Source organism: Mercenaria mercenaria, chromosome 1, assembly GCF_021730395.1.
Source record: "Mercenaria mercenaria strain notata chromosome 1, MADL_Memer_1, whole genome shotgun sequence".
Lineage (NCBI taxonomy): Eukaryota > Metazoa > Mollusca > Bivalvia > Venerida > Veneridae > Mercenaria > Mercenaria mercenaria.
The window spans coordinates 116,069,015-116,096,016 of NC_069361.1; the positions used below are offsets into that span (position 1 = coordinate 116,069,015).

Below are 27,002 nucleotides of genomic sequence, written 5' to 3' on the forward strand. Positions count from 1 at the left end.
AAATATTTATCTGCTGAATTTATAGACAATGTGCCCAACTATAGTAAAATGGAAAAAAACTTACTTCTCACACGTAACTAGGTATTGGGGTTGAAAAGCTGTGAAACTTGAATCAGAACAGTTCAACCTAATTATTAAGTTTGAGCTTGAAACATAACATATACAAATGAAAAAAGGTAAGCCTCAAGAGTGTGAAGCATAAGGTTGTGGGTTTGATTCAAAGGAATAGCAACTTGTTCCTGTGTCAACTGACAGGTCAGAAGACATCAGTCCTTTACCTTTGACTCATGTAGGTAAATGCGAAGTTACTCCTGGAAAAAAATAGTCTGTACTAATACAGGATCTGGCAACATTAGCTGGATACACTGACTAAAAAATAAAATACCCTTTTAATCACCAATCAAACAAGGCAGTCTGAAAGACAGCTAAATCCCCCGCCACTGGTATGGATAGTGAAAGGGTAAACCTTTGACCTTGAGCTGTGACCTTGACCTTGAACTGACATGGCTGACCCATGAATTCTGCACATCGTCTAGATGAGGTGATCATTTGACCCATGTTTCATGAAAATCTTAAAAGGGGTTTAGGAGATACAGAGCTCAAACTTTTGACCTTGAGTTGTGACCTTGACCTTGGGTTGACATGGCTGACTCATGAGTTCTTGATGAGGTGATCATTTGACCCAAGTTTAATGTAAATCCTTCAAAGGGTTTAGGAGATACAGAATGAACACAAAATGGAAGGCTTAAACCTTTGACTCTTACGTTGTGACCTTGACCTTGAGCCGGCATGGCTGACTCATCAATTCTGCACATCGCCTTGATGAGGTGATCACTTGATTCAAGTTTGATGAAAATCCTTCAAGGGGTTTAGGAGATACAGAGCGGACACAAAATGGAAGGCTCAAACCTTTGACCTTGAGTTGTGACCTTGACCTTGAGCCGACATGGCTGACTCATGGGTTCCACACATCGTCTTGATGAGGTGATCATTTGACCCAAGTTTCATGATTATCCTTCAAGAGGTTTAAGAGATGAAGAGCGGACACCAAATGGTAGCCTCAAACCTTTGACCTTGAGTTGTGACCTTGACTTTGAGCCGACATGGCTGACTCGGGTTCTGCACATCGTCTTGATGAGGTGATCAATTGATTCAAGTTTCATGATTATCCTTCAAGGGGTTTAGGAGATACAGAGCGGACAAAAAATGTTACGGAAGGACAGACGGAGACCATTCCTATAACCCCCCACCACTTGTGGCAGGGGATTAACAAATACAGAATATGAGACTATCAGTTTGTTTAATAGATTAAAGAATAAAATACCCTTTTACAATACAATCAAACCAACAAATATACCTCCCGGTCTCCCTCTTCCTCCTGAAGGAGCTAAAAGAAGCCCAATAAGCTACTATATTTCTGTACCTGCTAGGGTTCCTCCAGTCCCAGTACCAAACACTACAGCATTCACTTTACCATCTGTAACATAAAAGTACAATTCTCTAATATGACATATCTTGGTTTAAACAATATTTTATTAATCACAATTCATTTACAACATGTACATATATCAATGAGGCATACAGGATTGAGTAGGAAGCTAAGTAAGCTTATCTGAAACTCTCTCCTTGAGAGATACATCACATATCTTATAATATTATATACAAAACAAAAGCTGTGACTAATGGTGACAAATGCCCCCGCAGCGCCTTGACCTTTGACCTGGTGGCCTTGACCTTTGACCTGGTGACCCCAAAGTCAATAGGGGTCGTGTACTCAATAAGTACTATTAGCATGTGAAGTTTGAAGGTCCTGGGTGAAGTTGTTCGCGAGTAAAGTGCCTTCATGCAAAAAGTTAACGTTGTGACGAACGAACGAACTAACGGACGGACAGTTGAAAACTAATATGCCTCCCTTTGGGGGCATAAAAAACCTGTAGATAGGTTACAGCTCACAACTATTCTATTTCCAGTGGTTTTAGCCTAAAGTGTGAGGCAGGAAATAAAAACTGAAAAGTTAGAAGAACTAAAGGGGTATTTTTTGTAATTTAGAAAGTACTTTAATTTCTTGGCTCTATTAAATGAAAAATATCAACACAGTGATTCAGTATAAGTACAATATTGAACTTGTTTTACTGTGTTAGTCACATGGTAAAACTGTCATGTAGCGCAAGCAACAGAAGAGGAAAAACTAGAACTGTCACAGGAGTGAAAGAGCCTAGTGTTATAATTAGACAATGATTTCAGTTATTATACAGTTAATTATGTAAATGCTTTGTTTAAATAATATACTTCCGCTCTCTGGCGCATTCTGATGTCAAAGTTATACAACTGTACTAGTAACAGTTGTACATTCCTCTACACAAGGTGTCTATTTGTTTGTTTTTATTGAGTTTACAAAAGTTATTTAAATCTGTCAAGCCTTTCGTGAGTTACTGTCTGGAACCATGAGTTTGGCAAATTTTAAGTTGGAAAGGGGCCATAACTATGTCAAAAAAATTGGTGGTTAACCATTTGTAGCCAAAGTTGAACTTGACCTGTATTTTATGACATTACACCTGTGTACCAAAATTTATTTAAATCTGTCAAGCCTTTCATGACTTATTGTTCGGAAACCACAAGTTTGGCAAATTTTAAGTTGGAAAGGGGCCATAACTAAGTCAAAAAATGGTAGCTTGTAGGCAAAGTCAAACTTGACCTGTACTTTATGATGTTACACCTGTATACCAAAATTTATTTAAATCTGTCAAGCCTTTCATGGGTTATTGTCCGGAATCATGAGTTTGGCAAATTTTAAGTTGGAAAGGGGCCATAACTACGTCAAAAAAATGGTGGTTTGAGGCAAAGTCAAACTTGACCTGTATTTTATGATGTTACACCTGTATACCAAAATGTATTTAAATCTGTCAAGCCTTTCATGAGTTATTGTCCGGAAAGCATGAAAACCAACCGACTGACCGACACACCGACAAGCTCACTCCTATATACCCCTCTCCTAAACTTCGTTTGTGGGGTTATAATTAAAAGTAAGCCATCCTTAAATATTGAAATATATAAAAATTCATTAACTTATAGGAAAATATTGAAAAGACATGAGCTCCAAAGACATAATGAAAATATCTCAAAAATCCTCAAAAACATAGGAATAGTTTAGCAGCCTTTAGTTTGCCATGTGACACCCCTAGAAAATTAACAAGCACATTGATAATTTAAAAGTAAAATTTCAAGTTTTACTTGTATCTTGCCATATTTCAGGTCCTGTAGTTTCTATATGTGCACGTCGGTTGGCTGTATTATCAAACTGATTTGTCCAAACTGCGTTCTCCAAAGTCTCTGCATATCTTCTTGCCTGTAACATCATATATTGTATACAGCAACAAGAGAATATTATATGAAAAGGATGATAACCTCTCCTCCTTGATTCTGTCTGCAGGGACAAGTGGCAGCCCAGTGGAACTAATCAGTTACGATATTGTAAAAAGACTTTTAACTGCAGATTTTTTATTTCCCCTATTTTCGTGGATTTTAAAACTCAGCAAATTTAAATCTATTCCTACAAATCTTGATTGTCCAAATGTTTGTTGTCATTTATAATACTAAGAAAGTATTTTTACAAATTTCAACATCAAGTATTAGAGGCCTCTGTGGCAATGTTGATAAGGTCTCGGAGTAAGAATCACTTGCCTCTCACCAATGTGTAGAATTCTTAAATGTGAAGGAGCCATCTGGCTGGCTTATGGAAGGTAAGTGGGTCTACCCAGGTGCCCCCTAGTGCTTGATATAATGCCTAGAGGGGCACCCGGGGTCTTCCTGCACCAATAAAAGCTGGAAATCTGCCATTTGACCTATAACTGTGTCAGTGTGACATTAAGCCCAACAAAAGCAAAAAAAAAAATCCTTATTTCCTTTTCAATAGTTTTTTTAAAAAGCTGATAATAAAAGCAAGTTATAACAATGCATCTTGTGTCCTTTCTAACATTCAGAGATGAAATATTTGTAGATTAGACTTCAAAATTCAGCATTTCTGGATGGACTGATCAATGGATAAACTTTGGAGCATTTTGAATTAGCAGATTGTTTTGTTGCATTGGCGGTCTTGCTTCACAGGTGGCCTCTGAGAGAAATTTGGAAGCTGGAAAGTAGAATTTCAGTGAAAATGTTTGAAGTTGCTCAGTAATAAAATGTTACCTGGTGGTTATAATTCATGTCATCTGTGAATGGTTTTACAGGGCAAGGCCTTACATCAGCTCCTAGGGTCTTAAGCATGTCAATTTTCTCCTGGAAAAGTAAAAAATACAGTTGTGTATGTGCTGCTTAATATAATAAAGTATAAATGTGCTATATTTTTCAACCTATTCTATGTCTGTGTACACACAGGACATTTATTTCTTTTAATCTAAGATCTGAGTATTTTTCTTGAGTGAACACCAGATGAAATATCATATAATTCACAACCACAATTATGAGTATATTTTGATATCACGAATTGTACTCCGATAAGGTTATGCATCTGAGCGACTTTGAATACATTCCTTCAAAAACTGTACAAGGAGTTAAACTCACTAAATATCTTCCCTATTTTGTGACATTAAGAAAGGGCCATATTGCTAGAAAAAATAGCCACAGACAAAAGTCAATCATTTATGGTCATCTTCACATCAAAGTCAGTGTTTGAACAGATATACAAACAAGATTTTTCTCTATATTCTACATAGATTAGAAATCAGCAAAATAATCAAAGGGCAGTAAAAAAAGTTACAGCAAGAGTTTCTTCCTTTATAGTCATCTGTACATCAAGCTTGTTCATCTGTGAAAGTTTGAAGCAAATCAGACTCATAGTGTGGGAGGAGATTGACACAAAAGATTTTTCTCCATATTCAATACAGCAAAACTATCAAAGGGCCATAACTGCTGTAAAAACAGTCACAGCAAAAGTTCTTTCCTTTATGGTCATCTGCAACTCAAGCTTGTTCATCTGTGAAAGTATGAAGCAAAACAGGCTAATAACATTGGAGGAGTTTCAACTTTAAATAACCTGGTTAAAAATCTGTATTGTGAAGGTTACAGACAGACATTACATTACAAACAAGTGCTTACAAAAAACAAAGCTGACAAACAATTTCAGCCAAGTGGTAAAAACCAACAAGCAATTTCTGGTAAATGAAAAAATAAACAAAGCAAGTGGAAGGGAACTTACCTGTATTTGCCTGCACAGATGCAATAAAGAGTTGCCTACCTTTTTAAATGACATGAAAGAAAATCAATGTTTAGCACTGCCCTAAACCTTTGATTCACATATAAGGTAATAAGGTACTGAACTTGAAAGGACGATTGTAAATTTCCATTTTATTACAAATTCTAAGTAGGTGATTTTTGTATTCTCTGATATGACAGTCTAGTACCTAATTTGGCCAAGATTTCATAAAGACATTCTGATTATACTTTATGTAGACCTGGACATTAACCCAGTTTTTAAATTTTCCATGATTTGACCTAGTGTCATAGTAAATTCCCTCAGGAACCTCACTTTTGAACTTGACCTAGACTTCATACAAACAAATATTCTGACAAAGTTATGATGAAGATTCTGATGAAGTTAAAAAAGTGCCCCCATTAAGTTCTATGATCTGAGCTAATGACATATTTTTTTCCAAAGTGACCTAATATTAGGGATGGGAACGAATATTTGAATATTCAAAAATCGGTCGAATATTCGAATTTGAAAATCGAATTTGAATATTCGTAAATTATTGTTTGTTTTTTTTTCAAAGTAAGTATCATTGATTTTGGCCAATATGAGCATGCTAATTCTACAGAATAAAACCATGTCATGTTAGTTTATCGCATATCAAAAGATGTCCAATTAACAAGAAAATAGCAATGCATAATTGGCAAGGGCCATCGTTATGGATTAACAGTTTGCAACAGGCGTCAATGTGTCAGATGTGTGTCAAAAGATGTCCAATTAACAAGAAAATTGCAATGCATAATTACCTGGGGTCATCGCTACGGATTAACAGTTTGTATTAGGCGTAAATGTGATATCTTTTTATCTTTTGTTCATTTTTATTGGCGCCTGTTTTATGTAACAAAAAAAAAAAAAAAAGGCTAATATACATTCATTCTAGATCTAAAACAGGCAAACAGTCCTTCCAAGTCTAATGAAGATCAGGTCGAAATTGTGGCCCTTTGAGTGTTAACAATGTTTTTCTATATTTTGACCTAGTGACATAGTCTTCACCTAGATATTCCTTTAATATCTAACTGGACCTAGATTTCATAGAGACAAACATTCTGACAAAGTTTTATGAAAATCAAATAGAAAATGTTGCCTCTTGAGTGTTAAAAAGGTTTTTCTATGACTTTACCTAGAGACCTTACTAAGAGACCTCAGGTCATCAAGTTTTGAACTTGGCCCTGACATGCTAACAAAGATTTATGATGAACAAATTGAAAAAGTGGCCTCTTACATGTAGAGTTAGCAAGGTATTTCCATGATATAACCTAGTGACCTAGTTTCTGACCTAATGAAATCTAATTTTGAACACAATCTGGATTTCATAGAGACAAACATCAAGATAAGGTTTTAAGATCAAACAGAAAATGCTGCATCTAGAGGGTAAACAAGTTTTTTTTAAAGATTTGACTTAGTGACCTCATTTTTACATCAGGTAATCCAGTTTTGAACACGACTTATATTTTATAGAGACAAACATTCAGACAAAATTTTAAGAAGAGAAAACAGAAAATGTAGTCTCTAGAGCATTAAAACATTTTCTCCAAGAATTAACCTAGTGTGTGGTAACCCTGTTAGAAACTTGACCTAGATTTCATAGAGATAAACATCTAGAAAAAGTTTTAAGAGGATCAAACAGAAGCTGTGGCCTCCTGAGCATTAACAAGTATTTTCTATGACTTATTTTAGTGTCTGGAAACCCTGTTTGTTGGGCTGTCATTGATTGGCTCTTAGGCATATTGACGATACTGATATATCAGAAGACAAATATCGACGACACATCGCTTATTATTATTATTATTATTTTATTGGATTTAACGTCGCACCAACACATTATATGGCGACTTTCCAGCTTTAATGGTGGAGGCAGACCCCATGTGCTCCTCCGTGCATTATATCATCATGAGCGGGCACCTGGGTAGAACCACCGACCTTCCGTAAGCCAGTATCGATTATTAAGTTAGATTAACAACCTATTTGTTCATATGCATACTATATACCTTCCTGTAAATGCTATTTTTAGTTTTATTGCCTACTTTTCATATTTCTGTTTGGTTGTGTTGTATTTGTATAAAATTTATGAAATAAAAGAAATAAATAAAATTAATAACATCTTTCATTTTTATTTTGCCTTCACTCCTTTTTAGCATTTATCTAAGTTTACAACTTTGTGAACTTGAGTTGTTTTTTAGGGTCTGAGTGTTTATTTGGATAGTTTTTTTGCTCATTTTTTTGGTCAATTAATAGGAAAACCATGTTTACTTTCCAGAGACTACATTTTTCTCACCTTTTTAACCTTTTTGTATTTATGAAATCTAGGACCTAGATTTCTTTAACATTTTAAGGAAGCTTTAAAAAGATCTAACAGAATATGACTGAATATGATTTGACTTAGTGTCAGGGTTTTTGGCTTGAGGTAACCTAGTTTTGTACTTGTCCTAGATTTCATAAATACAAAAATGTTAAAAAGGTGAGAAAAATGTAGTCTCTGGAAAGCAAACATGGTTTTCCTATTAACTGACCTAGTGACCTAGTTTTAGACACCAGATTACCCAGCAAAGAACTCGTACGAAAAATTATTGAAGGAAATGTTCTGACCAAGTTTCATAAACTAAAACTATCACCTCTATCTAGAGTACTTTAAAACAGTCATATTGTTGACAACACATGAGGACAGACTAAGGGTGATCACAATTACAGCTCACCCTGCAGACTTTGTGCATAGGTGTTTTTCATTTTGAGATGCAGATGTACCCCTACTATTCTATGAGTCAAATTATAACTAACAATATCTTTTACCTTCGACTGATTATTTGGCATATAGATGACACACTTGTATCCCAACGCCAGGCACATGTGAGCAAGTCCTATACCGGTATTACCTGCTGTCCCCTCAACTACTGTTCCACCTGGCCTTAACTGACCTGAAGATAAGATATATGCTAAAATAAACCATTCTAGTACTAAACCTCTAATACATCTTGATATTCATAGGAAAATATTGCAAACTTAAGTTTTATCTCGTATGGTTTTAAGTAATCCAGAGGGCCACTAAGACATTACTGCTGATTTAATTTCAACCCACTTAAAGGCACTAATGCTAACATTTAAGGTGAAATGTAACTTCTCTCAAAAATCTATAAATTTAATAGCGAGTATTTCGAAAGTGACTAGTGGTACAAGTTCTTACTGACATAAGATTTTTGCATATTCTTACAAATAACCAAAAATGTTCTGCAGAAGGTAGTAAACTATGCTAAACTTTTTAAAAATGATGCAGAAAATTTATATTCTTGTATTTTTACCAATATCTAACTTCTATTTTCACCCACTTCATCATTTTTCAGTGTCATACATGTATATATAGTCTATGCCAAACTTGGTGGAAATGAACATGTTGAAAAATTTCATCCAGACTGCCGGCATGTAGCTTTAAAGATACTAGAAAAACTGTGAAAGTCCTCACAATTTGGTACTACCAAAAACTCTGGCTTCCTTGAATTCTGAATGTTACTTAGATCATGCCAATAATTCCAGAGGACAAAGTTTCCCTCAAGGCACTTTAAATCTGCAATACTTGGATTGACTCTGAATATAATATACCTTCCACATCAACATTTTACAATAACCATATATAACTGAAGTTTCATTGGAACCCCATTTAAAGATTAGTACGGTACGGTAAGTAGTTGGCGCCACATCTTTTTTGCACACTAGACTACATGACTGACTGTTTAAATAACATCTATTATACCCCCGCCTCAAACTTCTTCACAAGAGGTATAATAAAGAACATGAAGCCACACTTTGTAGATTGTAGCTCTTGTACTAAATAGTACCTACCATATCATAATATATCATGGTTGCATTACCCTTACCTATAGTGAAGATAAAAAAGAAATGTTGCATATTTCATATAACTATCTTGGCAGGGATATGATTTCATGACAGTTCAATATCAAGCTTTTAGTCTAATGTCATTGGCTCCACAAGTATATATGAGCCGTGGCCTGAGAAAACCAACATAGTGCATTTGCGAACAGCATGGATCTGCACAGTCTGGTCAGGATCTCTGCTGTTTGTTTCCAAAGCTTACTGTAATTAGAGAAACTGTAAGCGAACAGCATGGATCCTGACAAGACCCCCAACTGTGACCTTGAACTTTGTGATAGGAACCTGCAGTTGCGCAACACACTCTGACTAACTGACGTTTACATTCATGCCAAATATAAACAAGATTGCTCCATGCATGTCAAAGTTATGGTTGGGACAAACAAATATGGATCGACGCAAGCAAGCACATACATCAAACAGCCATTTGGATGACTAAGTCTTCGCTTCCGCAAGGAGGCTTGACAACAAAAATGACAAGGTTTTATGTCTATGAAATTTAACAATTTCACAATAATGGTAACTATAGCAACCATCAGAACTTCAAACCTTTCTCTTGTGCATCTTTGATGAGGAAGTAAGCTGCCCTGTCTTTCACAGATCCTCCACCATTACAGAACTCTGCCTTGGCAAGAATTTCACAACCTGCAAAAACACACACCAAAAATGACAACATGTCAGCAATACAACACAGTTGCAATGACAAATTAGTATTCAGAGCACAGCTTTCTTTGTAACAAGATTTGTCTGTTTAGGGTTTTACACTTGTTTTTCAACAGTATTTCATTTATGTAACAACAGACAGTTAACCTCACCAGTTTTCCTGGATTCTGTACCAGTAAAACCCTGTAATTCACAAAAATACTATGAATCAGCGTTGGAGGACAAAATGCTTTGTCACAAGAAGATGTGCAGCAAATTCATTACTTGTAAGTCTGGGATTTGCTACATCTATATCTTGTCTGTTCCATTATGTAGTTAAACTTCATCATTTACTGATATATCTATTCAGTACCTATGAAAAGCCTGCCTAAAATACACCTGGTATCTCACATATATAGCAACACAAAACTCTAAATTTAACTCTCATCAGATATGAAGAGCTCTGCTAAGTGAGGCAATATACGCCCGTATGGTTACATCAGAGGATGGGAGCAAAATTTAAAGAACTTGACTGTGGAAGCCCAAAGGACAGGAACAACAAAGGGAAGAAATTCAAAAAAAAATTCTAAGTCCACAGAAAGTCCTTAACAGGTACAAGTATGTCAAAATACACCTAAAAATTGGAGATACCATCCATGTTGTACCACAAAAAAAGTGGTCTTGTTTTGTGATCCTAGACCCAAGCATTCTCAAGGTACTGTCCGGAAAGGGTTAACTGTTCCGGGTCAATCTGACCTTGCCCTTTGACCTACTGACCTCAAAATCTATAGGGGTCATCAACTGGTCATGATCGACCTCCCTATCAAGTTTCATGATCCTAGGCACAAGCGTTCTCAAGTAATTGTCTGAAAACGGTTTAAATATTTCTGGTTACTGACCTCAAAATCAATAGGGGTCATTTGCTGGTCATGATGAACCTCTCTATCATCTTTCATGACCCTTGGCCAAAATGTCATGAAATCATACCCCTGTCAAGTTATCATCTAAAAAAACGTTTAACTGTTCCTGGCCAATGTGACCTTGAACTTTGATCTAATGACCTCAATAGGGGTCATCTGCTGGTCATTGTCAATCTCCTTATCAATTTTCCTGATCCTAGGCCAAAGCGTTTTAGAGTTATCACCCGGGAACTGTTTTACTGTTCCTGGTCACTGACCTTGACCTTTAATCTTGTGATCTCAAAATCAATAGGAGTCATATGCTGGTCATGACCAACCTCCCTATCAACTTTCACGATCCTTAGACTAAGGCCCAAGCAATATTGAGTTATCATCTGGAAACTGTTTAACTGTTCCAGGTCGCCGTGACCTTGATCTTTGACATACTGACCTCAAAATCAATAGGGGTCATCTGCTGGCCATGACCAACCTCCCTATCAATTTCCATGATCCTAGGCCCAAGCATTCTTGAGTTAACATCGGGAAACCGTTTAACTGTTCAGGGTCACTGTTACCTTGACCTTTGACATACAGATCTCAAAACCAAAAGGGGTCATCTGATGGTGATGACAAACCTATGTACGAACTTTCATGATCCTAGGCCCAAGGGTTCTTGAGTTATCATCCGGAAATGGATTGGTGTACATACAGACTGACCGACTGACCTACCAACATCTGCAAAACAATATACCCCTCCTTCTTTGAAGGGGGGCATAACAAGAGGACCATGATGGTCCTGAATCGCTCACCTCTTCCCACATGACCCAGTTTTGAGTATGACGTCATTTTTTCTATTATTTGACATAGTGACCTATTTTTTGAGCTCATGTGACTCAGTTTTGAACCTGACCTAGATATTATCAAGATAAAAATTCTGACCAATTTTCAAGAAGATCCATTGAAAAATATTGTCTCTAGAGAGGTCACAAGGTTTTTCTACTATTTAACCTATTGACCTAGTTTTCGAAGGTACGTGACCCTGTGTTGAATTTTACCTAGATCTCATCAAGGTGAACATTCTCATTTTCATGAAGATCTCATGAAAAATATGGCCTCTGAGAGGTCACAAGGTTTTTCTATTTTTATACCTACTGGCCTATTTTTTGACCGCACATGACCCAATTTCGAAACTGACCTAGATATCATCAAGGTGAACATTCTCACCAATTTTCATGAAGATCCACTGAAAAATATGGCCTCTAGAGAGGTCAAAAGATTTTAATAATTTTAGACCTACTGACCTAGTTTTTGACCGCACATGACCCTGTTTCGAACTTGACCTAGATATCATCAAGATGAACATTCAGACCAACTTTCATACAGATCCCATGAAAAATATGGCCTTTAGAGAGGTCACAAGGTTTTTCTTTTATTTGACCTACTGACCTAGTTTTTGAAGGCACGTGACCCACTTTCGAAACTGACCTAGATATCATCAAGATGAACATTCAGATCAACTTTCATACAGATCCCATGAAAAAATATGGCCTCTAGAGAGGTCACAAGGTTTTTCTATTATTTGACCTACTGACCTAGTTTTTGAAGGCATGTGACCCACTTTCGAACTTGACCTAGATATCATCAAGGTGAACACTCTGACCAATTTTCATGAAGATCTCATGAAATATATGGCCTCTAGAGAGGTCACAAGGTTTTTCTATTTTTAGACCTACTGACCTAGTTTTTGACCGCACGTGATGCAATATCGAACTTGACCTAGATATCATCAAGATGAACATTCAGACCAACTTTCATACAGATCCCATGAAAAATGTGGCCTTTAGAGAGGTCACAAGGTTTTTCTATTATTTGACCTACTGACCTAGTTTTTCATGGCACGTGACCCAGTTTCGAACTTGACCTAGATATCATCAAGATGAACGTTCTGACCAATTCTCATGAAGATCTTGTGAAATATATGGCCTCTAGAGAGGTCACAAGGTTTTTCTATTTTTAGACCTACTGACCTAGTTTTTGACCGCACGTGATGCAATATCGAACTTGACCTAGATATCATCAAGATGAACATTCAGACCAACTTTCATAAGATCCTGAAAATGTGGCCTTTAGAGAGGTCACAAGGTTTTTCTATTTTGACCTACTGACCTAGTTTTTCATGGCACGTGACCCAGTTTCGAACTTGACCTAGATATCATCAAGGTGAACATTCTGACCAATTTTCATGAAGATCTTGTGAAATATATGGCCTCTAGAGAGGTCACAAGGTTTTTTCTATTTTTAGACCTACTGACCTAGTTTTTGAGGCACGTGACCCAGTTTCGAACTTGACCTAGATATCATCAAGGTGAACATTCTGACCAATTTTCATGAAGATCTTGGAAAATATATGCCTCTGGAGTGGTCACAAGTTTCATAAATTTTGAGACCTACGACCAGTTTGATGGCGACGTGCACCCCAGTTCGAACTTGATCTAGATTCATCAAGGTGAACATTCTGACCAATTTTCATAAAGATCTTGTGAAATATTTGGCCTCTAGAGAGGTCACAAGGTTTTTCTATTTTTAGACCTACTGACCTAGTTTTGGAAGGCACGTGACCCAGTTTCGAACTTGACCTAGATATCATCAAGATGAACATTCTGACCAATTTTCATAAAGATCCCATGAAAAATATGACCTCTGGAGTGGTCACAAGCAAAAGTTTGCGGACGCACGCACGCACGCACGGATGGACGACGGACACCGCGCGATCACAAAAGCTCACCTTGTCACTTTGTGACAGGTGAGCTAAAAATAGGAAGAGGTATAGAGTAATTAAAACAAAACCTTGATCTACAATGACGCCTTCCACTTGAGTGGATTTAGCCTTGCTGGATCACTGTTCACTCATGGAGCTGCATCATGAGAAAACCAACACAGTCCATTTGCAACCAGAATGGATCCAGACCAGCCTGCGCATCCCGGCAGTCTGGTCAGGATCCATGCTGTTCACTAACAGTTTCTCTAATTGCAATAGTCTTTGAAAGCAAACAGCCTGGATCCTGACAAGACTGTGCAGGCTGGTCTGGATCAATGCTGGTTGCAAACGCACTATGTTGGTTTTCTCATGGTGTGGCTCATATCATATAGTCCCCAGCTGTTTTCCTGTTACTTTCCCTGTTTAGACGGCTAAAAGCCTTTGGTAGCTCATGCATTTTGCTTATCTCCTTGTGATTAATGATTAGCTCTAAAAAAAATTCTTTGTTTCCAGTAACATGGTAAAAAAAATTAAGGTAGGTAGGTCGGAAATTTTTTTTTTTTTTTTTTTTTTTTTTTTATTAAGGGAGACTTTTCAGAAATTATTTTTGTGTCAAAAAATAAATGCAAATAAGGGGGTAATGCCTTTAGAGCATCAGTAAGTTGATTTCTAACATCACTGGACATGTTTCAAGCATAAAAAGTGCAGTTCTGCAACTTTTTGTTAAAAAGTAATGAAAAAAAAAACAAACATTTAGGGTCGGGCCAAAAATTTAGGGTAGGTCGGGTTACTGGAAACAAACAATTTTTTTACGCCTTATTATTTCACTGTACTTTACAACTTCTTGCCTTTTTTACATACCTGTTTCATCACTGATTTTGTTGATCCTTACCAGTGGCGTCCTGAAAATTACAAGAAGAAACATGGCTGTTTAACTATCAGTGTGTAAATCATAAAAAGTTTGTTGGACTCCAAAAGTTACATTTCCTTGCAACAGGCATATAGTATGTAATAGGATAATAACTATTTATCTACAGTACAATGTTTATGAGTTTCAATGTAACATTATCGTAAATGAGACAATCAGAAGAAAATCCAATAATTCTTGACCATCCCTCGTATAATCGTATTAATTGATAATAAATAATGTAGTGAAGAAATCTCAATACCTGCCAACCATTCCCACAATACCTCGCCTGATAGCATCCTGAAAAGACATATGCAGGAAAAGCTTAACAGATATATGCAGATTTACTACACATGTAATGGTACACTGTTGAATATAAATATTCATGCACAATCATTTCACTTATCAGCTGTTTCAAACAGGTGAGTTTAAACATACATGTGTTCCATTGTCCTAGTCTCCATCCTCATAGTCATCACAAAAGCAGACAGGGCCAAAGAAAAATTAAGCTGTGTATTTGCGTAAATATATGCAATGAAATGTGTAAAATACCCAATTCCATTTATCATACTGTGTACCAGAATGCATATGTACATCCAAACTATGCAATTTTTTACTTCATTTGTGTGTATCAGCACTTAGGAACCTAAATCAAACTCACTGAATTCTACAGTCTATATAGATCTAGCAGGGACACAATTTATCAATTTAAGATTACATGTACATCACAAACACAGATATCAGTTGCTCAATGTACATGATTTTCTAAAGCTCAAAACACTACGATTAACTCTGTAACTAGCTTTATGTTTAACATATGCTTTTCTTTTTAACACATTTCAACCTTTAGCCTGCTGGCAGCAAGCGATTTAGACCGAGATCCATGCGGTACGTGCTTTGTTTTATTATGTTTAATTACAGGTAACGGCTTGTCTAACTAATGACTAATTGAGCCGCAGCGGCACCATGAGAAAACCAACATATGCGTTTGCAACCAGTATGGATTCAGACCAGCCTGCGCATCCAATATTTTGAACCAGCACCTATACCCTCTCATCCACCACAGCTGCTGACTTTCATTGCGAGTATTTTTTATAATAAAATGTGACCACTGATATCATCTGCGTCCCGGCTCTGTTGGTAAATTTGAGTAAATTTTGACTGCGTATCATCAAACTCGGATCTATTTTCATATTCCTTGGACTAGACAAGCTTACTGTCGCTGAGTGGCTGCTTTTTAATTTCTGACTTTTGCAGCCACCGCAGTTTGACCGTCACAATATAAAACAAATTGTATACGTCGATTAGTTCGACTATCCTTGGACAAGCACTTTGTGCTGAAACACTCAAAGTAATTTGTTTTGTGTTTTTCTGAGCATTGACAAAATATGGAAGGGCTTCCATTAAGCCGCGTCCCGGCATAAAATATGCCAAAAATTATGATCCGTATGCCAATACACAATGTCAGAGGCGTACAAAGGACTTCAGATATTTTCATCGCATGTTGAAAATAAAAAACGTAAAATATCATTAAAAAATAAAGTTTGCATGTTAATTAAGGCTTATTTAGATATATATCGATATAGGACTAAACGCTAGCAAGACATTTCGGCCCCAAGAGACAATTCGACCCCAAGACATTTCAACCCCAACTCCTTGGACATTTCGACCCCATTCAATGATATGCCTGAAAACATCTTTGAATGCCGTCATTATTATAATTAAGCTTTAATCTATAGATAATTGAGCAATTTCAAAATGTAATAATGCTTAATTAGCAATTAAAATGTTAAAATACGGTTATTTTCGCGGAAATAAGATTTTTTTTACGTAAAGACTTTATTACCTAGTACCTGCCTTCATATGAGAAATGAGTGATTTTTATCTCACAATAATGAAATAATCATCACTTATAATTTTTTTTATTAACGAAAATAACGGGATTTATGTATCAGCCGCTTTTATTACGTAAATAATTTAAGATCAAACCGTTCTGATTATCTATCTTAAAATAACCTTTATATAACATATTTTCATACTTGGTGTTTATTTATATTTTCAAATCATCTTAAAGACTATTTTAGTACACGGCTATATTAAAAAAAAAACAAGGGTTTTAAACCACGGGCCGATTTCGCTGATTTTAATTATGAAAATAACTTTAATAAAGTCACATCTTTAATACCTCTTTATTTATTCATTTCAACCAAATATAAATAATTATAATGTAACTCAAAGAAGTTTAAGATGTCACTATCTTCATTAGAACATCTCGCTTATTCTCTCAATACATGTACACACATGCACATTACATTGATATTTAAAATCATAATCAGAAAAAAAGTGATCTTTTGATTGGATTATCACACCTTGATTAATTGTTTGTTGGTATACAGCACGTGTATAATTATCTGCAGTGCGCATTGCAATTAACAATCAATTAAGCGATTGTGGTGACATCGGATATTTATAAACATGTGTCAACATTATCTTTAATTTCGGCGAAAATGTAAAGAAAACAATAGAAAATTAAACAACACATTGCTTATTTTCGCATTTAATGTTATTTTCGTAAGCGATTTTGACACACACATAAAGTATTTGCTTTACAAAATACAGAATATGATTTTTGTTATTTTACAAACTGCTCTTTTCTTTTCTATAAACGACATTCCTTCCAGTTGTAAAATATCAAACGCGAAATCCCCGTTACTGCAAAATATAAGAATATATGAGTACTGTTCTGTTAAAAACGAGGAAAAAATTATTATCATATTTCATATCTGTAAAGAAAATGTGGCAGCCGTATTACTTTTTTCTACATTAAATATTTTAGCAAATACACGTGATTTAAAGTATGATTTTAAAAGTATGATTTTAGCAACTTCAAGAGATTTCGGTCACACATTAAACCGGAATCCACCTAAAAAAACGGGATACACCGGAATACATTATCCATAACCGGGATACACCTGTATTTTGTAAGTTAAAGGTATTTTTGAAGTTTTTTTGAAAGAATTCAATCATACATATCATAAATGAATAAAATGCGAAAGGAAAATGAAATACATTTGATCACGCAAAATTTCCATTACCGAAATACACCATTATTTTATTAATAAATGGTATTTTTGTAGGGTTTATTGCAGAAATCATTCGTGTATAATATAAATAATACTGGCAGTAAGTTTCAGAAGGATAAATAAAATTCTTTAACGCGAAACGATTTTATAAGAGATTGAAATTCGGCGACCACGCGGGAAATTACCATAACCGAAATACACCCGTATTTTTTTAACAAATTGTATTTTTGAAGTGATTTATGTCTGAATTCAAACATATATATCATAAATTATTATTTTTCAAAAGGAAATTAAATACTTTTGCGCATTACGTCTTGTACATGATTGAAAATCGGCGTGCGCACTGGAAATTTGTGCATTTGGAATTACTATGTCCTAGATTCTGTAATGTACACAGGTGTTTCTTTAATAAATCGTGTTTTTAGGGTTTATGATAGAATTCAATCATATCTCAAATAAATAATTAATTTACAATAGGAAAATAAAATGCACAAAGCGTTTTTACACGAAGTTGAAAATTTGTTGAGCGCACGGGGAATTTGCTCACTCGTGGATGAACAACAATCGCCGTAATTTTGTTAGCTTTTAAATTAAATAAAAGCTTATCATATTTAACTGCACTTACCTTAAGCTTGTAAGACATTATTTGTCCCATGTCACTTGTGTGTGCTTACAAATATACTGATTAATTGATATAATCAATAGGTGTGATAATCCAATCAGGACTAATCAGAGGCACATGTTTGTTACGCCTCATATATTCATAGGACATTAATTGTGCTTTGGCAAAAAATGCAGTAAACGTTTTTATATTCATATATAAACATGATATAATTCTTTTAAAAACTGATTTTTCATAATAAATTTTCTTCTTAAATTACAGATAACTCGCCAATAGCGGGTCACTATCTAAACTTTTAGCATATAGTGAAGAATGTTTAGACTTTCATGATATATAAACTTACTAACACTTAAAACTGTTGCTTGCATTCATTTAAATGTTTGATTTATTTGAATCATTCTTTTATGTCTGAAGTTATGATGAAATATTTATACCTGTCTGATTTACCAATAGGGAGTCACTTTTGGCAATAGGGGGTCACCTAGTTTATCATTTTTTTTATCCATTTAAAATTTGTCTTTTTCTGACAAAACATGACTGTGGTATTAGAAATAAACATTTCAAGATAGAATATAATGAGAGACAGTATGTTTACATTTCAAACAGGAGATATTAAGTCAAAGAATATAGCACTAGTTTTCACAGTTGTATTTCTATGCATAATTAGCACCACCTATATCTAAAACTAAAATCAAAATATTGATTCACAGAACCTTATTCATTTATCTTGATTTGCCAGTTCAAACCAGTACAACATAAAATCAACCTTTGATTTGTATTTTTGAGAAAAATAAACAACCTTTTGATTATCCCTGAAATGGGCGATTCTCTATTGGCTGAATGACCGCCTCTGTTTGATGACACTTTTTTTCATCGAAGTCAATCTAAAATTCATAATCATATTATTCCTATAAAAGTGTGTGTTTCACTCTTCAAAATGGTACCAAATTTGTGTGGTTTTATCTATGAAATTGTGAGGTATGCTCAAAAATATTCTACTTTGAAGAATTCAATAGTGCTAAAATCCAAGTCAGGAAACATGGTTGCAAGAGTTATCTACTCATGGAACTCAAACTCATTAGATTAGATCCTCTTCTTTTGTCTAATAATTGCTAAATGATAAGTTTATATAACTGGATACTTAAACATTGTATACTCTAATATGTTTAAGAGAGATTCACCCAAACGAAAAAAATAATTAACAAAACACTAACAAAACACTAGCAAAACATCAACAAAACATATTTTAATATTTTGTTAGGATGTTTTGTTACTACAGCATTTAACAAAACACCAATACTGTACTTCCAGGATTTTAGGTGTTTAGTAGCCTGGCTCACTGGCTGCATGGTTATTTTTATATAAATACTGGAAACATTTTGAAAGAAAATTTTACGCCTCTAAAATAGCACAATTTTATCTGATGGCTGAACCATTGGGAAATATACGCCAAATTCTGCCGTTTCTGGGGGAGATGGGCTGGAAGCCACTAATTGTTAGACAATGGGGTACTGTTATAAGACAATATTGTAGATTTTTGAATATGCCTGAAACAAGGTTGAATAAAAAAGTGTTTAATTGGTCTAAATCAGCATCGGGCACCAAATGTAAGAATGGTTTTTTCCGAATTAGGGAAATGCTAAATAGTATTAACCTCGGGGATCACAGTTACTTTCATGGAATACGGGTAAATACAAAAGCAGTGATAGAAAATGTTGAAAAGAAATTGTTTGATGTAGAAATTGTTAAATCGAAAAAATCTTTAGATAGAGTATCTTCAGTTACAGGAAAGGGTAGAAATAAGTTGAGAACTTATAGAAACTTTAAGTCCGTCTTTGAGACTGAAAATTATGTAAAACAACGGCTACCATTCCATTATCGTAGAGCAATGGCTTTATTTAGGTGTGGTGTAGCACCAATTCGACTAGAAACTGGGAGGTATGAAAACATACCTATACAAAAAAGAACCTGTTTTAACTGTACTGATCTTGTTGAAGATGAAAAACATTGTTACACTGTCCACTCTATATGCAATCTAGGGAAGAGTTGTATACATCTATCAGAACTATTGTTAGTAATTTTGAAAATTTATCTGATGACGAGAAATTAAATACTTTATTTGCAAACCATTGTATTGCTAAGTTTACAGCCAAAGCCTGCTTTAACATGTTAAAACATAGAAGAAGGTTAGTCTACTGTAGATAATATGTATATTTTATAGTAGGACTATCATATTTTATATGTACATGGTAGTAAAAGGATGTTGTGAATTTGACATCTTATATCAAATTTGATTTGACAGGATGAATTTCTTTTAAATCATTTTAAAAGTACTATTTTAGTTGTTTTTAGCTGGTCCGATCACAGGAGGAAATAAATGAAATCTACAAGAGGCGGTTGACCTTTGTCTTATAAAAGCAAAGCCAAGGTAACGCCTCTCGGATCTCGGTTTATAATTACCTTTTTCCAGTTGTCAAGAAATAGATCGGTTCACAACATCTTTTTTATTGTATTTTATTTTTAGCTCGACTTGGCGAAGAATATGGGAGCTATCCTACTCGCCCCGGTGTCGGCGTTAGTATGAGCGTCACACAAATGTTAAAGTTTGCGAACCACCCCAAATATTTTCAGTCCATTGAGATATTGCTTTCATATTTTGCATACTTGTTTACCCCATTCTGTAAACATGAGCAGACAACTCTATCAAGCATTTTGACTGAATTATGACCCCTAGGCCTTTTCAACTTAGAATATGTTTATTGTAATGTTTATGTTTGCGTACCACCCCAAATATTTTTAAAGTCCTTTGAGATATTGCTTTCATATTTTGCGTACCTACTTGTTTACCATCATGACCCCAGTCTGTAAACAGGAGCAGACAACTCTATCAAGCATTTTGACTGAATTATGGCCCCTTTTCGACTTAGAATATGCTTATTAGAATGTTAAAGTTTGCGTACCACCCCAAATATTTGCCAAGTCCATTGGGATATTGCTTTCATATTTTGCATAGTTGTTTACAATCATGACCTCAGTCTGTAAACAGGAGCAGACAACTCTATCAAGCATTTTTGACGGAATTATGGCCCCTTTTCGTCTTAGAATATGTTTATTGGATTGTTAAAAGTTTACTAATAGCTTATATTGTACTATCAAGCACTGAGAATAGTCGTGCGTGCTGTCAACTGACAGCTGTTGTTTTTAAAAATGTTTTAGAAATAAAATGACATGTATAGTATAAATAACAGAAATATTAATTAAAGTAAGCTATGCTTACCCGTCTCTTGTAATTCTGTTAAGAATGGCATATGTATTTTAATAAGATTTTATTATGTTTTATTGTGACATACATATGATGAGACGTAAATAAACTAGAACAGCTGATAATAAACGACCAATTCACTAGCAATAGCCTATAGGAGGGATTTTCTACTAACCAATATAATGTCATTGTATTTCCAGAGTGATGTCAGATATCTGGCAATAACTAAACAATTCTGGTAATAATCTAAATGTCATAGGGTAATACACTGATAATACAATGGTTGTAACCAAGATAATTTGTCAGTTTGTTACCCTGTTTTTGTCAGTTTTATACCAGAAACTAGATACCAGTTTTTGTCAGGTAAATGAAAAAGAAAAAAAAAATAGTAAAACTAAAAGAACAGAAATAAATGGAATTGTGTACTGTATGTTCTGTATGGCTATAGTATTGAAATTATTAGGGTTATCTCCTGTCTGTAGCATTGATTTAGAATGATTAGGGCTATCTCTTATTTATGAAGAAATCTTGGTTTGGGCATTGGTAAACTTGATATGGTTTTATTGGATTCACTGCAAGAAATGTATTTGTTAATATATGTACCGGTTTTACCGCATGTCATTTCATTTTCTTTGGTCATTCGTGAACAAAGTTTCATTTCGTCGGAGGTCAAATGTACATACGGTTGTCTGTTGTAATGAAAATAAGGATACTTGGTACAATATTTGAATTGCAAACTGGAAAACGAAGTGTAAAGTCTATTTTAAGGACAGCTGGTTATCTACATAGAAATGTTGTGTTTTGGTACATTGGGTTTTGGAATGCATTCATTTTGTGCATTCTCTTGGTTTGTTAATGTGAAAAAATGATAGCTTGTTGATTTTGATCATCAGTGGACAAAGGGTTACATTAGTATCCAGTCTGAAGGCTTCCTGAGGCAGGACGGTCTATTTTGCTGAAAATATGAGGACACCCATACAGGGGTGTGGAGTAAACAAACTGTTTTACTCCCTCAGTATAGTTTTTTATATATTTTTTTTTTATGACATGAATTCTGGAATAGGGGACTCCAGTGTAGTAGAATGGCATATCGGCCATGTATAGTGACCAAGGTATTTGGTGTGCGCGAGTGACGCATCCGAGTGTTTACGTCGGCACTCAATCTGAGAAATAGACGCATTGATAGCGTTGTGAATATAGAGGCATAGAGGTGTACTCTTAGACTAGTATATGTTGTATTTGAGCAAAATAGATCTGTTTTCGTTTCTCAAGTTACGCCATAGGCACGGCTTGTCAACTCATCCAGGCTTGTCATTTTTCAATTACTTTTGGTTAACCATCAATTGTAAGTATCGGATGTAAGATTGTTTTCCTATCTAAATGTTAATTGACTCCAGTCTTGTATTTTAATATAATACAGTACACATATTTATGCTAGGTACATCCTTTCTTTCATTTCTTTTTGGAAAAGTTGAAAATTTAAGTAAGTCATGCTTGCAAAATACATGAAGATTTAGGCTAGGTAACGTAAGCAGTACACCCTAAGAACTGAGATAGTGTGTATTATAAACGGTTGTCAGAATGTTGCCAAAGGAGATATTACATGTAAACTCACAAGAAATATATATTGTGACAGTCATAATTTACCCTAATGACACAACATAAGATTACATATATTGTAATATTCTGGTGAAACACATTGAAGAAGAAATAACTTGCTAAATACGATATTTTGGACATTTTATAAAATTTTAGCTCCAGTGATACAGTTTTTACAGATGGTAACTTCATAAATTCGAAAATGAATGTGATGAGAAATCTGTTCCTCAGTGACAATGACCTCTTTTAAAAACTGTTTTTTTAACTTATTGCATTCAAACTTGAATAGTATGGACATCAAACGTTTTATTTCTCCGATGATATTGATACAAATCCTGCCAGTACGTATCTTTGATACTGTGAAAATTGGACAGTCCCAAGCAAAATGTATACTTTGATACCGTGGAAATCGCACAGTTAAAAGCAAAAACGGTAGAAGAAGCGTGCATATATAGAACTTTTCATACATAAATCCTACAGAACTTTTGTGCAATCATATTACATAAAATACGTACACTAATCATGCAGAACTTTTATTACTTCTATATCTGGAGGCAATTGACTCTTTGTTTTATGATACATAGTGTGTTTACCACTTCATACAAAGAGTACAAATATATGATATGGAGAAGGCAGGGGCGTAGACCTACGCACTCTGTATGCTACAGCCAACCTCGACGCTACACATGTAATATTGAACAACGCTAACACAGAAGAAAGTTTTTTTAAAAAAAAAACAGCTGGCAGCTGAAGCCAGCAACACGCATACATCCAGTACATGTGAACTACACCCCTGGATAACTTGCCAAGGGGGCATGCGGGAACTACATGACTTTACTGTCAATCCTTTGAACTATGCACATGGACCTCCAGGATGGTGTCCTGATTTAAACGCGTTGGATTAAATTCATTTACATACCGATTTTAGTGTAACATGTGACATACATATATACACACATTTTTTTTAGTTGAATCGTACCTTCATTGCATAAAATACGGGAGATGTTACGTAAACAAAAATTACATTTAATTATTACAAGTCAGTTGTACAATCCTAGAATCATCGTGAACATGGAATTAACATTTACTTTTTAGAAGTGCGTTTGATGTCATATATATTTATTCTCCAGGCATAGTGACATGTTTTGTTTTTTTTCCATACAAACATGCAGTCGTTGTGTAAACGGAATTAACATTTACTTATTAGAAGTGCGTTGCCTTACAGTCCTGGAATCATCACGGAATTAACAATTACTTTTTTTTTAGAAGTGCGTTTAACTTTTCATACAAACATACGGTCGTTGTGTAGACGAACTTACATTTACTTTTTAGAAGTGCGTTGCCTTACAGTCCTGGAATCATCACGGAATTAACATTTACTTTTTTTAGAAGTGCGTTTACTTTTCATACAAACATGCAGTCGCTGTGTAGACGAACTTACATTTACTTTTTAGAAGTGCGTTTTAATTGTGACAAACACCTACGTATATATTTTTTTTTTCGTGAACTAGTGACTTTGATTTCTCCATACAGGAGATGTTGTGTATAACAAACTAACAACATCAAAGATACCGAATGAATAAAGACATTATTTGTTCATGTTATCATAACGTATTCTGTCATTAATTAACTGCAATTACCAGGTATGCATTTCGCATTAATTCACAGACGTTCATAAGATATTATCTTTAGAAGTGTTGTTATCTATGTATTTTCTTCATTATGCTTACAAATATCTCTGTTACTATTAAAGTTTTTGACTTGAAACTTAAAATGGTTTTTTACTATCAAAATCTACACCAGGAGACACAATTCACATAACTCTGGTTTGAATTTTGACAGAATTAGGCCCCTTTTAACTTAGAATATTTGGTTAAAGTTTTGACAAAATTAATTATCTCCGTTACTATCAAAGGTTTTGACTTGAAACTTAAAATATTTGTTTACCATCAAAGTCTACACCAGGAGAAACAATCCCCATAACTCTGATTTGAATTTTGACAGAATTATGTCCCTTCTTACCTTAGATTTTTGTGTCTAATTTTTGATAAAGTCAAATATCTCTGTTACTATTAAAGCTTTTGACTTGAAACTCAAAATAGTTATTTACTATCAAAGTCTACACCAGGAGACACAATTCCCTTACCTCTGATCTGAATTTTGACAGAGTTATGTCCTTTTCACTGGCAAAGCTCTAATTCAGAGTCACGCACTGAGAAAAGTCGAGCGCGCTGTCTTATGGACAGCTCTTGTTCATTCATCCGCCCACACACTTAGACACACATGCAGCATTCATTCATCCACTCATGCACTCATCAATCTGCTGTTTCACTCACCCACTCACCCACCCACTCTCACTCACTCATTCCTGTCCACCCTCTCATTTGTCCACTCATCCGTATTTAGTCAGTTGACAGGAAGCGCCTCTTATGACCTTATACAACATACTAATTGTTGTATTTGTATAATATATATGTAATTATCTCATATCAGTAATTATCTATAGTCTCTTGTAACTCTTAGAGAGTGGCCATTCACATTGTATGATTTTTAATGTTTATATGTTTTACAATTTATGTAAATGGATGAGACTGAAATAAAATAATAATAACATAACAAATATGCGTAATCACAATTCCTATACGATCATGGTGTGATATTTCAGACATAATATTGCTGATACCATCTTTTCTGCTCTGTTGAATGTAGAAGAAAGAAAGGAGTCAAGATAAGAGAATATATTAAGAAATTAGGATATACAAAGAAGTATTTTATACGTAATTTTTTTTTTGGTAATCCAGATCATATTCTCTATAAGTATTTTTTATACATCATAAGTACAGTCTAAATTACAATCGTTAAAGGATTTTTTTTTTTTTTTGATTTTTTTCCCTTCGGAAGAAAGAAAGGAAATTGTAATGTAATGGCCTATTATTTTATTATTGTGGGCCTGTTACTTTATTATTATGACATGTTCATACTTAAACTATTATATTATTCTAAAGGGAAGAAAGAAAGGAAATTGTAATGTAATGGCCTACTATTTTATTATTGTAGGCCTGTTACTTTATTATTATGACATGTTCATACTTAAATTATTATTTTATTTTAAAGAGAAGAAAGAAAGGAATTTGTAATGTAATGGCCACTTAAGCTTTACTTTATTATTATGACATGTTCATACTTAAATTATTATTTTATTTTAAAGAGAAGAAAGAAAGGAAATTGTAATGTAATGGCCGTTCAGGACATAGTCATAAAGTAATATAGAAACAGTTCAGTATTCTAAAATATTGCCTCGCCGAAATATTGTTCTCTCTGTTTCATACACATGTATAATTGTATATTTCTTATCCTAAGGTTAACAGAGTACAGTTCTTCTCTGTACCAGGCATACAGGTAGCCAACTGGACGCTGGCATATTTCCATTATACATTGCTGTTTCATGCAGATTCAGCAGTCTGCAGAATGTTGTATCACCATATTTGTAATAACGCTCGGACATGATAGCTAATTACCAACAATGCTCTTGGGTATATTTCCTATATAACTCTGATTAACAAAGAGAAAGGAGAACCGTTGAGAACGGCACGGGGAACCGAACTGAATAGACTATTAGTTATGGGTTAGCTATCATTGTCAGTGCGTCCCACTTTTCCGTTAAGAACCTGGGTTGAACTTTAAATAAAATCTGTTGACTTTCAAAGTGTTGTTTACTATTCCTTTGTCACCGGAGTTTATTACGTGACAATATAAGGGCGTCAAAACTCATGAGCGTCAAAACAGATGATCAAAGGATATATTAATATTTTCTAAAATATGCAAAATGGAAGAAATAAAAAATGAAAACATACAACTATTTCTGAGGGGTCGAAATGTCTTTGGGGTCGAATTGTCCAAGAAAATTAAATTTTGGGGTTGAAATGTCTTGGGGTCGAAATGTCTTTGGGTCGAAACGTCCAAGATTCCGACTAAACAAGGGGTGCATCCCCTCCTGATCAATCATCCACCTCTGGGCAATCAAGCATGCATGCAAATTCCAAAAGTATGCGGTCTATAGAACATCATTAATTAATACTATACAAGAAATTAAAAAAAAATTAACA

The 27,002-nt window shown here is 34.7% G+C and overlaps 1 protein-coding gene across 1 annotated transcript in view; it reads right to left on the bottom strand.

The window, feature by feature from the left end:
* The window catches only part of LOC123526124 (uncharacterized), an 80,633-nt gene that overhangs the window by 53,370 nt on the left and 261 nt on the right, over positions 1–27,002 (bottom strand). Inside the window, exons 2-8 of the mRNA XM_045305140.2 lie at positions 14,593–14,630; positions 14,285–14,325; positions 9,674–9,769; positions 8,033–8,157; positions 4,186–4,275; positions 3,232–3,346; positions 1,424–1,477 (exon numbers count right to left, since the gene is read on the bottom strand). Of these exons, the coding sequence (XP_045161075.2) occupies positions 1,424–1,477; positions 3,232–3,346; positions 4,186–4,275; positions 8,033–8,157; positions 9,674–9,769; positions 14,285–14,325; positions 14,593–14,630 (559 nt within the window). The remainder of the gene's footprint in view (positions 1–1,423; positions 1,478–3,231; positions 3,347–4,185; positions 4,276–8,032; positions 8,158–9,673; positions 9,770–14,284; positions 14,326–14,592; positions 14,631–27,002) is intronic.